Here is a 13,876-nt window from a genome sequence, read left to right on the forward strand (position 1 = left end):
CAGCTCCTCTCCTCCCCTTGCATTTATGTCATATGTAATACAGATAGCCAGATGCTTCGATGCCACCTGCTTCATCTCCCTTTGTCAGGACGATAGAGACTCCAACCTACGCAGGCCACAAATGTGCACAAAACAAGATTCTCTTATGGCATCCGGGTGGCCAGAGCGTAAGCACATATAGCTTCTCACCAAGGCTTGCAACTCCTGCGCTAGCCTTGCTCGTTGGCCTCAAGCACTGGGGGACCGAGTTACCCTCTCAGACCCCCAGTGAATCAGCAGGAATGACATTTCTGGCTGTGCTGCTGTTGCAGTTTTCTAGCTGGCATCATGCACATCCCTCTGTTTCTTTCAGGACAATCTGTAAGCTAGCATTGGACGTGGTCTCGGTTCTGTAAATTCAGGGTTAATTACTTCTCTCATAAATGCAGTTAGAGTGACTCAGGTTGTTCACTCTATAGCGCTGAGCTAAAGAGCAGAGCTTGAGCCTGCTAGGAGAACTCGGAGGATTCAAGCCTGTTTGTTGCTAGCATATGGTTATAAATCTTACTGTTTTTTCTCTTTAAGAGTCTTTGTTGCAAACTCAGCCACATATTTCCCACTCCAATTCCCTGCAGATTCACTGCTGGTATAAGCAAGTATAATTCCATTGACTCTTTCGGAATAGGGTTCATTTACAACAGGAAAGAATTTAGCCGTTTGTCACCAAGCTGCAAGAAAGTACTTTCCAAGGGTTTCCTCTCCTGGGTGAAAATACCATGAAATCCTGTTATTGGGCAGGTCGCATGCAGCACATACCGGCTCAAGCCGATGTGTTTCAGTGGATTTTAAATGTGTATCAATATTTTTCCTCCCCAAATGTTCCTTGTTTTCAAATGTTACTCACTACAAATTCAATCCAAAGTAAACAATTGCAGGAGCTTAGGCATCTATACCATAGTGCTGCAGAATAATCGTTAGAACAGGCTACATTACATAGTGCCCTGCGAGCCAAGGGTTAACCTCAGCACCCATCTTACACAGCTCACCAGGGAAGGGACATCAGACTGGCTGCCTGGCAAAGGTTGGCCTCCAAACTTAGAGGTCATAGGACCTCTTGGGACAGAATTAGCTCCCTCATGATTTCCAGAGAGGGTCTACAGAGAACAGCACTACAGCGAGTGGCCACTCCCCTGCTCTAACTCCAATCCCCCCCCACACACTGCTCCTTGTGTGTGAACCCCTGTACTGTCTAGGGAAAGGGGGATAGTACTAATTACTCCCACCCCAGCACAGGGAGGAGGAGCAGCTCTGCCTACAGCTGCGGCCTTCCATGTCCCTTTATGCAGGAACACTCCAGCCCATACTTATGAACACTTAGAGCCCATTATCTGTGAGATCTCCTCTACGTATCTGATGAACAGGCCATCTGGAAGTGGTTGTATAAAATGATGATCGTACCCCATCACTGCTGTTGTTTGAGAAAGGCAGGTAGGCTTAGAAACGCCAGAGGTTCCACAGCTCACAAACATATTGTTTTATTCAATTGCTCTTGCACGTTGAAACGTTGTTAAAGGCCCACCATTGGAATAGGTTCCCTGATCTTCTCCCCTTGTTAAGCCTGTGAAGCCAGACCATCGTGCAAACATTAATTTTTTTTTTTACCAAAGCTTTCAGGACTTCACACATTCTCGGTGGGACCATTTCAGAGGCAAGGATTTGCAGCTGCCCGTTATGTGCTGTGAAGCTTCTGTTTCTTTTACAGTTATTAAAGAGCAGACAGATTTACTCAGGGAATTCTAGAAGTCCTGCTGCCATAATCCTGCTAGTGTAAAACAAAGTGGTCATAGCTGCAGGTTTCATTGGTGCCAAACTGATTTTGCTAAATGAAACTAGGGGAACAAAAAAGAATCTCTTTGTACCATGAAATTATTTTAGATGATACATTAACTGAGTTGCACTGGCCTAGCATCCTTGTCCACATACCTCCCCCCTTATGCAATAGGGTTAAAATTGCAAAGGATCAAGGTACAAAGGGCCAGATCTTCAAAGATGGGTGCAGCAGTTGCACCAGGACAAGCACGTGCATGCAACTGGCCACTTGTTAGTGCAGACAAGGTGCTTACATGGGCGAGCTACATGCACAAAGGTGGATTTTGCAGGGGCAGCGAGAACAACTGTGCCCCAGTTCACTCCAGCTTTGAAAATCTGGCCCACAAAATACCATGTCCCTTGGAAATTGCCCCCATAATTCTACCATGGGGACACCTCTCTTTGGGCTAGATTGTCACAGCCCTTACTCACAAGTACAGGGGTTACAGGGGAATTAGTTCCCTCTGACTCCCCTAGCTTGGCCCTGCTCAGATTGTGACTCCAGAATGGTGAGGAGAGCACTGGCTACTTGTCTGACACACTGGGCTGTGAGCAAGCTGGAAGAGAAGGATGTAGACAACTGCGGAGACAGTGGGAGGGGCTCCCATTTGCCAGACATAGTAGCTGTGGGAAGTGAAGTTGCTCCATGAAAGGCGTGAAGTAACCTACTCTTCTCTTGGACCAAAGAGGCAGGGAATTGTGACTCAGTCTCTGGTCTACTTGCCACCTCTTACCCAGGGTAGAGGATAAAGTTACAATCTAGTCCTTTATAGCCCAATGAACAATTCAGACAGTAGAGACCAGCAGAATGGATTGTGAAGACCAGAAGAGAACCAGAACTGCCTTATTTTTAAAAAAACAACAAAAACAAGTTCTGTGTTGAGGCCATTTATTGTATTAGATAAACACATTCACTACAAGATGAGTAGGTTTTCTGATTGTAAGTAGAGAATAATTATTTAAAATACAATGAAGTAGCCGAGGCACTTGTTACATGCAGTTTAAATTGTTATCTATGCTCAACGCTGCAGCTGTTTCTAACACAAAACTTCCATTGACTTCAAGGGAAGTTCCATGATGTTGGGCTTGCAGGATCAGGATTATGTGTGCAATAGAGTAATGGCTGCTGATTAAAGGACAGGAGAGAAATTGCCAAGTGGACACTCAGAAGGCAAGAAATAAGGAGTGTTTTTGCTTTTGGCACAGAAGTTAGCATTGCCTTTTACTGATAGCCCCAAAGAACCCTGGGGGGTTATGCGAGTGAGGTGGCAGCAGACTGGGATGCAGAAATCAGGTCTTGTTTGCATGGTCAATGAAGAAATGAAATAGCCATGTGTAGATATGAACTTCAAATGGAAAGGTCTTAGATGACTGGGTAGATGCTTATGGAAATCCTAAGGAGCGTGAGGAATTCTCCTTTTACCAACAGAAGGATGAATCAAGGGAGGTTACAGCTGAAACAGAAATGCATTATTAGTAGAAAATAGAAATATCCATTGGTAGCTTCCCTTGTATTGAATTCCCAAACAGCAACTCTAAGGTAGTTACGTGTTTTGCTGGATTGAGGTCCTATTGATGACCCTACAGTAAGCCGAAGTGTCATGGGTGCAGATAAACATTCACTACTGTGTTCACACTGAAAATGGCTATCACAAGCCTCATTTGCACTGTCGATTGGCCGAGCAGTTATGCGCGCAGATAACTCGCGAACAAAAAAGTGACTCTTGCCAATCATGGGACTGATTCTGTTCCCCTTACTCCTGTTGGACTCTGCAAGTAGTCCCAGTAAACTCAATGTAAGATACTATTCAATGTGACTACAGCTGACAAAATTGAGCCACCCAGTCAGGGAGCAGAAACAATACCATGTGACCTAGGCAATAATTCATATAGTGTAAAGAGATACTCATAGTGCCCTAGCCAGGAACAAAATAGACAACCATTTGTTTGCACACACTATGTTGAATAACATTCACATTGTAAAAATCCACAACCAGTTTGAGGATAACTGGCCAACAGAAACAAGAGCTAACTTGTCAGCTAAATTACTGGCAATGGGTAATTCAACCAGGTCAGGTAGCTGGGCAGAGAGCTGCACTATCCAGGTAGGTCCTAGCATTTATAGTAAACTCCTTTCTCCCAAACGAACACCAGAAATGAACTGAGGGTGAAATTCATCTCTGTGCAGAAGTTCTGCACAATGCTCTCCACACCTCTTAGAGCCAGATTTGGATGCCCTTAATCATGTGGAATAGCATCTTACTCCACAAAGAATCCCTCTGAAACCAATGGGATGATTAATGGAGCAAGGTGCTAACAACCAGGAGTAAGAACAGCAGAATCTGGTCCTTAAGGCAGGGGCTAAATGGTGCAGAGCACCTTATGGGGTTCCTCTGAAATGGGGGGAATTTAACCTACCATATAATGAGTCTCCACCACTGCCTTTATTCCAACTTCACAATACTTTATATCTCTATGTAGTGCTTCTTATTTACGGCTCTCCAAGTGCTTTGCTGATCTTGATTAAGCTTCAGAGCACAGTGGGAGGCAGGCAAATATTACTGTGGCTCAGTTTACAGAGGAGTGAAATGAAGCAATTTGTCTAGTCATGTAACACATCTGCGACAGAGCTGAGACTAGAAACCAAGGAACCTTGATTCCTAATTCCTTGCTCCAACCATTGGATACCCCCTTCCTATACAATTCACCCTACCACAACCTTATCAGGGAAAGGCATCTAGCAGCATGGTAACGGAGTTGGAAATATAGGGGGCAAATAGCTAAATACCCCCCTCTGTGTGTGGGTAGCTGGATACCTCCAAGTTTGGTGGAAACTGGTTCCTCACGGATGCACCCATGACAGCTCTAGTTGAAACCTAGCATCTGCAGCATGACTCTTGTAGGGTAAACGCCTTATTACTCCAGTAGTTCCTTGGACTTCCTTGAGCAAAACCTGTCGTCACTTCAGGAAGGCAGCTGTGGGTGAATTTTTGCAACAGAGACAGGATTGAAAGTCTTCAGGGAATAAAGAACCTGGGATTTATTTTTCAGAGGGAATTCCTTTCCCTCCAAACCTCAAAGCTGCACAATATAGTCTGGATGCTCTTTGAATCCCTTTCTCCTCCTTATCTGCAATAATTAGTGAATGGTTAAGGGGGGAAATTGGGAAGATATTTATATTACAATGTTGTGAAAAGTTCTTCTATTAAAGGTACTTAATTTCGCCACAGCAGAATGCATGTTATAAGTTGTTGCTAAATACTCTTCTTTCTTACTGACCAGTAGAAAAATATAACCCCATCTTATCTAGAGTAGCTAGTTCTGAGTTACGTCTCTTCTTCTCTTGCCTTTTCCTTTAATCTTGTGCAACCCAGATGGGTAGGAGCAAGGCTGACTCTTAACTGTAAATAAAAGAGGGGAGCAATTGTACATCTGCTCATTTGAAAATCATCACAAGTTTTGTGTATTTCATAATCCTGACCCTTGGAAGTACATTTCCAAAATACTGCAGGGGAAAGCGTGTGCCTAGAACTCAGTTAGCCAAGAATAAGTTTGTGCACACCTCTCTACTCCACTGTATGTGCCTTTTTAGTACTTACATTCACTGCCATCCCAGGGGCAGAAATTCCCAGGAGACTTTGCACACCAATAAGGTGTGGCATTTTTCATAGCCTTAGACGTTGCACACCTATAAGGTGTGGCATTTTCATAGCCTTAAGAACCACACAAAAATAACTGACAAACATATTGTAAGCAACCCGTTGTCAAAGAAAGATCAAATGCCCTTATTGCTTTTCCAAGTAGTGATAGCTATCCATCCCCTTATTTATTGGAAACAATATAGACAATATTCCTTAAGGAAAAAGAATGCCAGGTTGAGGTTTATATTAGAAGCTTTAAGGGAGCCTTATTGCCTAGAAAGCTTTTGTGCTATTCAAGTTACAATCATAATTTCTCTTGTTAATATGTGAAGGTTATAACAGAAATAGGCTGTACCATCAGATAGGGACACAATGATGTCTACAACCTGCTATGCAAGAAAATTTAACCAGTATGCTGTATTTGCACCTCTCTGTATCTCGGTTTAATATACATTCACCTTCTCTGAATGAAAAGGCCTTCCAGGTTGTGTGTGAAAGCTTCCCGCAGTGTCCCTTTCAGTCATCCAGGTGCTGCTCCTCCCATGTGGAAGTTGGGATGGCACTGTAAGGGTCCATGATGACTTTTGCACAGCGAATAATCATCACGATCAAGAAAAGGCAAAGGAAGACGAAACATGCTAATGTTAGTCCTTTGTCCACATCAACATACACAGGCTCTGGTGTTGGTGCCTCCATTGTCTGTGTCTCTCCTCATCCGGGTTTGTGCTTACTGCTACCATCATCGTCCACCTGCAAAACAACCATGCTATCAAACAGCAGGACCATTGAGATGCATCACGAAGCATGGGGAAAATAGCATTTTGTTGTCAACGGCAAAACTCCCATTGACTTCAATGGGCAGGATTGCAACCTGGTGGGTAAGCGAGGCTGGAAATGTTATGGGACAGCAGGCAAAGAGGGAGATAGAACCCAGGTCTGGCTCTTCTGTGGTGATGCCCATGTTTGTTAATTTAGCTCATTACTGTTTGTTCCTGAGAGGCTAGTAAAGAGGGGCTGTTTTTATTGTTTTACAAGGAAAACAGTGTTAAAGGGGCACCATCAACTTGAAATCTAATCCATTGTTTGCTGTTAAAAAAATAAAAATCCAATTGCCACACCTGCCCCTACAGCCTCCTGTTTTTAAAATAGTTTATTCTTCACTGTTACTCTGTAAAAGACCCAGACAACTGTTAGGGAAACCGTCTATAGTCACAGTGCTGTCACTCGCGCAAAGCAAACAAAGGGAAAAATAGTAAAAAACAAACATTTTTTCCTATACATTTCTCTTTCCGCTGCAGCAATTTTAGGAGTTACTGGCAGTGATGGCAGTAGTGCCAGTTCATACTTTCCAGGGGGGCAGTGTGACTTTTAAACTCAAGGTGCATCACCAGCCACGCTGCTCAGAATGGTGTGATTAGTGCAGGGTTGACACACTCTCTCATCTAAGAGACTCTCCGCCCCCATTAGCTACATTTGTGAGGAAAGTGGGCTTGAGCACAGAACAATGTTTGCTGGCCAGTTTCTGTAGCCTGCAAATTCTTTAGCTCTTAACACAATTGATTTATATTGGGTCCCTAAAGGAGGGAAACTGACTCGACTTACAGAATGAGCGGTGGGAGAGATTTCCCTTGACATCCACCCTTGGTCAGGCTGGTGGGTGAAGGAGGTGAGGGCCTCTGCTGGAAAAGAACAAGAACACTGAGTCATTCTTTAAACATCTTCTGCAACTTCAGAGCTAGTCATCGATTAGCCATAAACAGTTCCTTATTGTTCAATAACATTCAAACACACTTCTACTGGGGGAAAGAAATTGGGGCTAGAATAAGCGACATCAAAGGGGGGGTTGGGTGGGAACCAGGCACTAATGCAGTGAAGTATGCCTACAAACAGGCCCTGCTTACATTCAAAAGTTTTACCGCCGAAAGTTCTGCCGGAATACTCCTGACAACACAGCTATTCCCATTTGGCTGCTGTTAAAAAAGAAAGTACAAGGTGCTTTGGATGCAAGGTGCGGGTCAGTGTAGGTGTATTCAAAGCAGTCCTCCATATTGTCCGTTGGCTCTGAATGAAAGGGACATGGTTGCCTGGGGCTCTTCGTACTGACAGCCTCTTTGTAGCAATTGTTGTCAGACGCTACCGGTGTGGTGCTCTGCTCTGTTTAATGTTGATATCAATTGGCTGCGTGCGTGTGTTTCCTCTGTGTGCTGCCCCAGCTCTGCACAGAGAGCTAACACAGCAGACCCCGAGAGAACCCCCAAGGACCACAGACTCTAGTAAGGTACGAAGGCACGTTGCCCAGGTTTATTGTCGAAGAGAAACACAGTCTCCAGCTCCCCGGCAAACGAAGTCCAAGGTGCTGCTAATGTGCGGCTAGCCGGTACTTATGTGCTCCCTGACAATGGACTCAGCTCAGTCAGTGGCGGGACTTTCCACTGCCCCCTAGGCTGGACCAAGACACCGCCCCAGGGATGTATTCTTATACACAGGTACAACCAAGTTACACATCATTCCTGATGTATTGAGGTGCAACCCCTCTACGTAACAAGGTACAACCCCTCTACGTAGCAAGGTGCCACCTCTCACCTTGTACATGTTGGTTCAAACAAAACAACTCTATCTATCATATTACCCAGCTTGTTCCTTGTTATCTGTGTGGAGTGTACAAGTATGTGAATGTTCTGATATCTGGTGTCCAGTACCTTTTAGGTATGTCTCTTTTTGCAGCATCAGCCCTTTCCTTGCCAGCTTCTGTGAGCAGGGCCTGCCTCTGGCTCACAGCTTAACTTTGCTTTATGTTAGCAAAGTCTTGACCATTACTTTAGTTCAGGCCTTAGGCCTCATACTGGGCCCCTGATAAGGGTTTATGTTTCAGGGCTTCATCTTACTACAGCAATGATCCCCTAAGAGGTCTGTACAGAGTGGTGGGGAAGGTTTCTCCTACCTGGCAGAAGAACTCCTGGCAGGTTTCTCCTACCGACCCCTTAACTAGGCTGTTCTGCCTTGAAATGTCTGAGCAAAGATTACATTCTCCTTGCGTGAAAAGTTCAGTGAAATTATCCCAGAGGGCCAGAAAGCTGTGCGGGCACAGCTAAACGGGCACCTCCACAAGTGGCAGAAGGCCCCTATGACCAGAGGTGAAAGTAAGCCGGTACGCCGTACCCGCAAGAGCCGGTATGCAGCTACCACCCCAGACCCTTTAAATCATCTCTGGAGCCCTGCCGGTGTGGCTTCAGCGGCTATTTAAAGGATCCAGGGCTGCGGCAGCTGCTACCGTCCCAGTCCTTAAAATAGCTGCTGGAGACCCACCACCGCCTCCCCAGGGCTCTGGCAGCAGGGCTCCAGGGACTATTTAAAGAATCCGGGGCCCCACCCGCTACCGCCCCAGGCCCTTTAAATCATCCCCGGAGTCTGCCAGAGCCCTGGGGTAGTGGCGGCGGGGCTCCGGTGTGATTTAAAGGGCCAGGGGCTCGGCCACTGCTACCGCCCCAGGCCCTTTAACTTGCCACCAGAGCCCCGCCACCCCAGGGCTCCGGCAGCAGGGCTCCAGAGATGATTTAAAGGGCCCGGGGTAGTAGTGACAGCTGGAGCCCTGGGCCCTTTAAATCATTGCCTGAGCCCCTGGCTGCTGCTGCTACTCTGGGGCTCCGGCAGCGTGGCTCGGGTGGCCATTTAAAGGGCTCGGGGCTTCCACTGCCGCTACCCTCTGGGACCCTTTAAATGGCCACCCAAGCCCTGCTGCTGGATCCCTGGGGTAGCAGCAGCGGCGGGGCTCTGGCGGTGATTTAAAGGGCCAGGGGCTCCCAGCTGTGGCTACTGCAGCGGAGCCCCGGGCCCTTTAAAGCTCCACCAGAGGTCGGGGCCCCGTCCGATGGTGATTTAAAGGGTCCAGGGCTCCGCTGCGGTAGCCCTTTAAATCACCCCCGGGGCTCCCAGCCGCCTCTGCAGCTGGTAGCTCCAGGGGTGATTTAAAGGTCCCGGGGCTCCCAGCTGCTGCTACCACAGTCCCAGCCCCGGGCCCTTTAAATCCTGATTTAAAGCGCCCGGGGATTTAAAGGCCCCACCTCTTCTGGTAGAGGACACGCCTCTTCTGGTTGAGGCCCCTCCTCCTCCTAAGGACTCTGGAGTACCGGTAAGTCCTTTAAGTTACTTTCACCCCTGCCTATGACTGCCAGCTAGCAATGTGAGCCAGTCCAAGCCAGCTCCCCACCAGTTAACCATACATTATTTCTACCACTTTCCTGCATCTAATCACAGCCTGCAGGTAATGTGTTCTGGACTTGAAAACCTGCACCCAATCAGTTTACAAAGCATTTTCTTCAAAATCATGTCATTTGAATTGTCACTTATTGGTTTGCATGTAGCTTACAATCAATGCAAGTGAGTTTTTTTTCTATTGCAGTGCATATGATTTGGTTACCGGCAAGCATTGCCTGCAGAAGTGTGTACTTTGAATGGCAGCAAAAGTACTGGCAAAAGTATGTCTTTTTCCTGTTTTCTGTCAGTTTTCCTTGTTACTGCCAGTTCATGCTCTTAAAATAAACCAGCTACTTGAAAACAGAATTCCTTTGTTCCCTGCAGAGTCCACTGCCATTTTGAGAGAGGGAGAGGAAAAAGGGAGGAGATTGAAGTTTTAAGAGCTCTGAAGAACGTATGTTGTGCATTACTGGGGGGGCAGTAAATTACACCTACCTTATGCCCCTTTCCCAGTGTTGAGTTCTCTCTTTGGGTTCAGCTGGGTCTCCAAGAGCCACTGGTTCTTGGTTGGGCCTGCATATTCCACATCCCTCTCCTCATTCCGCTTCTCCTCAGCCTGCAGGTCCAGGGTGCAATCCCGATTCAGTGTGGCATTGAACCCCTTATAATAGTGGCAGCTGTTGGGAGCAGTGCTAGACTTTCTGTTGTCCTCCTTTGCTCCTGGTAAACCTGCTACAGCTTCTTCCCCTTTGCCCAGCGTTGGTTCTTGTCCATGTTGTAACCCAGCTTCTGCATCTTCTTTGCAATATCAAGAGCTAGATCTTTGTTCCTGTAGGAATTCCACAGCTGTGCCTTCACAGCACTTTCCCCTGACAGGCCAAGGAATGCTAGCACCTCTTTGCTGGACCGGGCAGCAGCACGCGATTCAGCTGGAGCCATGCTTGTACAGCTGTGATTGTAAAGATGGCAGGCGGGTAAAGAGGTATTTCCAGAACATGCTTTACAGGGGGGGGGAGATTTCAGTCACTGTGACCCCACGGCAGCAGAGTTAAAAACTTTGACCAGAGAGGTCATTGCTGCAGGGACTGTTGCATTGTGGGTTTGTTGCTGGAGGACTGTATTTGTCCGTACAGGTACTTCTGCGTCCACACAGGCATCCTGCCAGTAGAATCATACCGTCTGAAGACTGGTTTAATTTTGCCAGCAAAAGTTCAGGCATTTGTTCACAGGACTCAGATCTGAGTGTGGATGCAGGCAAGCCTGTGGCGATAGCAGTAACATTTTACTGGTAAAACTTTCTAATGTAGACCAAGCCACAGTGAAATGTTCTGAGATATGGAGCCTTATCATCTTCATGCTCCAGAAATCTGGAGTAGGACAGTAGTTCCAGAGCTGTGCTATTCAGACTTTCCAAGGCCGTATTGGTGGTGATAGACCAGTGTTTCCCAAACTTGGGACGCCGCTTATGTAGGGAAAGCCCCTGGCGGGCCGGGATGGTTTGTTTACCTGCCGCGACCACTGCTAGAGCTGCTGGAAGTGGCAGTCAGTATGTCCCTTGGCCCGCGCCGCTTCCAGCAACTCCCATTGGCCTGGAGCAGCGAACCGCGGCCAGTGGGAGCCGTGATCGGCCAGACCTGTGGACGCAGCAAGTAAACAAACCGGCCTGGCCCGCCACAGGCTTTCCCTACACAAGCGGCATCCCAAGTTTGGAAAACACTGTGATAGAAGATAGCTGAGCCTGGCTCTGCTCTTGAGCTAACATCCAAAGGCATCGGAATCGAGAGCAATTGAATTGGGACTAAGGGCCCAATTCGGAAAAGCACTTAAGCTCAAGTTGACAACCCTTTGACTTCAAGCAGGTAAAGTTAAGAGCTGTCCTGAATGGGGAAGCTGTCTGGAATCGGAGGTTTAAGTGGACAGCTAGCTTGGGCTTGATTTTTCTCTCCAATATTATCATCCTGTTACAGATTCCCATATATGGATTCTCAGCTAGTGCTGGTGGAAAATTATCCATTGAAACTGTTTTTTTGACAGAAAATTGTTTTTTTACTAAATGAAACTTCTCATAAAAAGTATAAAGATTACACAGAAAATGTTGATCTTTTATAAAAGACATTCTATCGAAAAGGGTGCAGTAGTGTGTATGAAAGGAGTTATTGACAAGACAGGACCATTACATAGCTGCTGTACAAGGACAGTTGACTGATTTCTTCATCTAGTAACACACAGTAAATACCCCTTCTGAACACCATGCCCAGGGATTTAGCTAAGATATTGCTGCCATAATCATAATTGTGATGGTCACCATAATCAGAGAGGAAGTGACCCAAATGGGGCCAATGAAAGTAAACAGCTGAAGGATCCAGATACAACAGGACCCTCCCCCCCCCCCTCCTGCCCTTACATAAAAACACTCTTTGCATCTGAACAGAACAGAAGGGTTAACTCAGCAGCATGAAATAAAATGTACATTGGAGCTGATGAGTACAGTTGCAAATACTGGCAGGTTTAAGACCAGGGCATGAAATACTCAATGATACTGATGTTGTCAAGTGCTGATGAGAAAGATTTGCGCCATGGTTCTCAAGTATGAAACACTGCTAAATATTCATGTGATCAAGACTAAACAGTACAAGTAGCATATACAATTTTTTTTTTTTTTTTTTTTAAATGGAGATATCCTATCTCCTAGAGCTGGAAGGGACCTTGAAAGGTCATGAAGGACAGCTCTCTGCCTTCACTAGTAGGTGAAGTACTGATTTTGCCCCAGATCCTTAAGTGGCCCCCTCAAGGATTGAGCTCACAACCCTGGGCTTAGCAGGCCAATGTGCAAACCACTGAGCTATCTCTTCCCCACAAGTATTGCTAGTTATTGAGTAACTAGCACACAGGCCAGTACCATTCACTTCCCTAATGGCTGGATTATCACCGCCTATTTTTGGTGTATTATTATATCTGGTATTGTGACAAGACAACCATCCATTTCTACAGGAAGATCTACGACACAATGCAGTGCTAGCACTGGAGATCTAAGGCTTGTACTCCAGGAGGTATGGGGGAAATGAGAAAATTATTTTAGGATTTGGAGGGGTTGAGGATTAAGGAGAACATTATGCTCTTATTCCACATGGGATATGTCCCTAAGACCTGATGCAAGTATAGCAATAAGCTAAACAAAGTGTCTATTTTAGGACATGGCAAAATTCAGATGAAGTTAAGGGATGAGCAGAAGTAATTCAAATTTCCTGCCGAGATGAAAAGACAAACTGCAATGATATCGAAGGACAGGATATATTTTCATGCAGCACTTCAGTATAATGGACAGTGATAGTTATGGTAAGAATTGCTATTAAGGTGGAAATTTGGACGTGCAATATATACTACAGCTCACAATTTTGAACCAGAGTCTTCAGTTGTTGCTATGCTTAAAAAAGAGGTTACTCACAGACTTGGTTGCACGCTTTAAATATAGCCCCCGATTTACATTCTCAGTGTTGCTGGGATGGAGTGGGGGTGTTCACTCCGCACTTCACCTGAAAGGGTTAAAATAGGTTAATTAGCCCCAGCTAATAAGCTGCAGCCGTAGGAGAATTAGGCTGGCTAGGTGAGCCCTAATAGAAGATGAAGTTCAGATGAGCCAGTGTAGACTGGACTGCTACAAAGCCAGTAAAGGGCTGCAGGGGATGTGTTCTGTAGTCACTCCCTAGGTGAGCATATGGCCCTGGCAAGAACCCGAGTGGGGTGAACTAGCCCCAGGGAGCTAGAGGAGAAGAGTAGGAAAGAACATCAGGAAATAACAACAGAGTCTGGGAATGTGCAGACTGTGGCTGCTGAAGAGAGGGTCCCTGTGTTGGAACCCAGAGTAGTGGGCAGGCCTGGGTCCTCCTATCTGCCATGGAGGAAAGTGGCAATAGTCTTCAGCTATAGGATAACCTAGAAAGGTAACTGTACAGTTGATTCAGAGATCCTTTGGTACCCTGGATGGGGTGGTGGGGGGGAAGACACATAATGACCTGGCAGGAGCACTAAGCCATGGAGAGAGAGCAGCTGAGTTATCAAGAGGGAGCACTCTGTTGCAGACAGAGGTTGCAGGGCTTGTGAATGAGCAGCAGAAGAGGGTATCAGACCTGGAAGGAGCTAATTCCCCAGAGCAGCCATGAGGCAGTGCCCTGGTGGTAAGTGAACCCTGTTGC

At 46.3% G+C, this 13,876-nt stretch overlaps 1 protein-coding gene across 1 annotated transcript; it reads right to left on the reverse strand.

The window, feature by feature from the left end:
* Window positions 1-5,808: 5,808 nt before the first annotated feature.
* On the reverse strand, window positions 5,809-13,211 carry CTXND1 (cortexin domain containing 1). Its single transcript, XM_054042710.1, is given in 3 exon segments — window positions 5,809-6,239; window positions 7,092-7,168; window positions 13,129-13,211. Coding segments are annotated over 2 exon segments (267 nt in total). The 5' UTR covers window positions 7,125-7,168; window positions 13,129-13,211; the 3' UTR covers window positions 5,809-6,005.
* Window positions 13,212-13,876: the final 665 nt, after the last annotated feature.

The sequence above is a fragment of the Malaclemys terrapin genome, chromosome 10 (genome assembly GCF_027887155.1).
Source record: "Malaclemys terrapin pileata isolate rMalTer1 chromosome 10, rMalTer1.hap1, whole genome shotgun sequence".
Lineage (NCBI taxonomy): Eukaryota > Metazoa > Chordata > Testudines > Emydidae > Malaclemys > Malaclemys terrapin.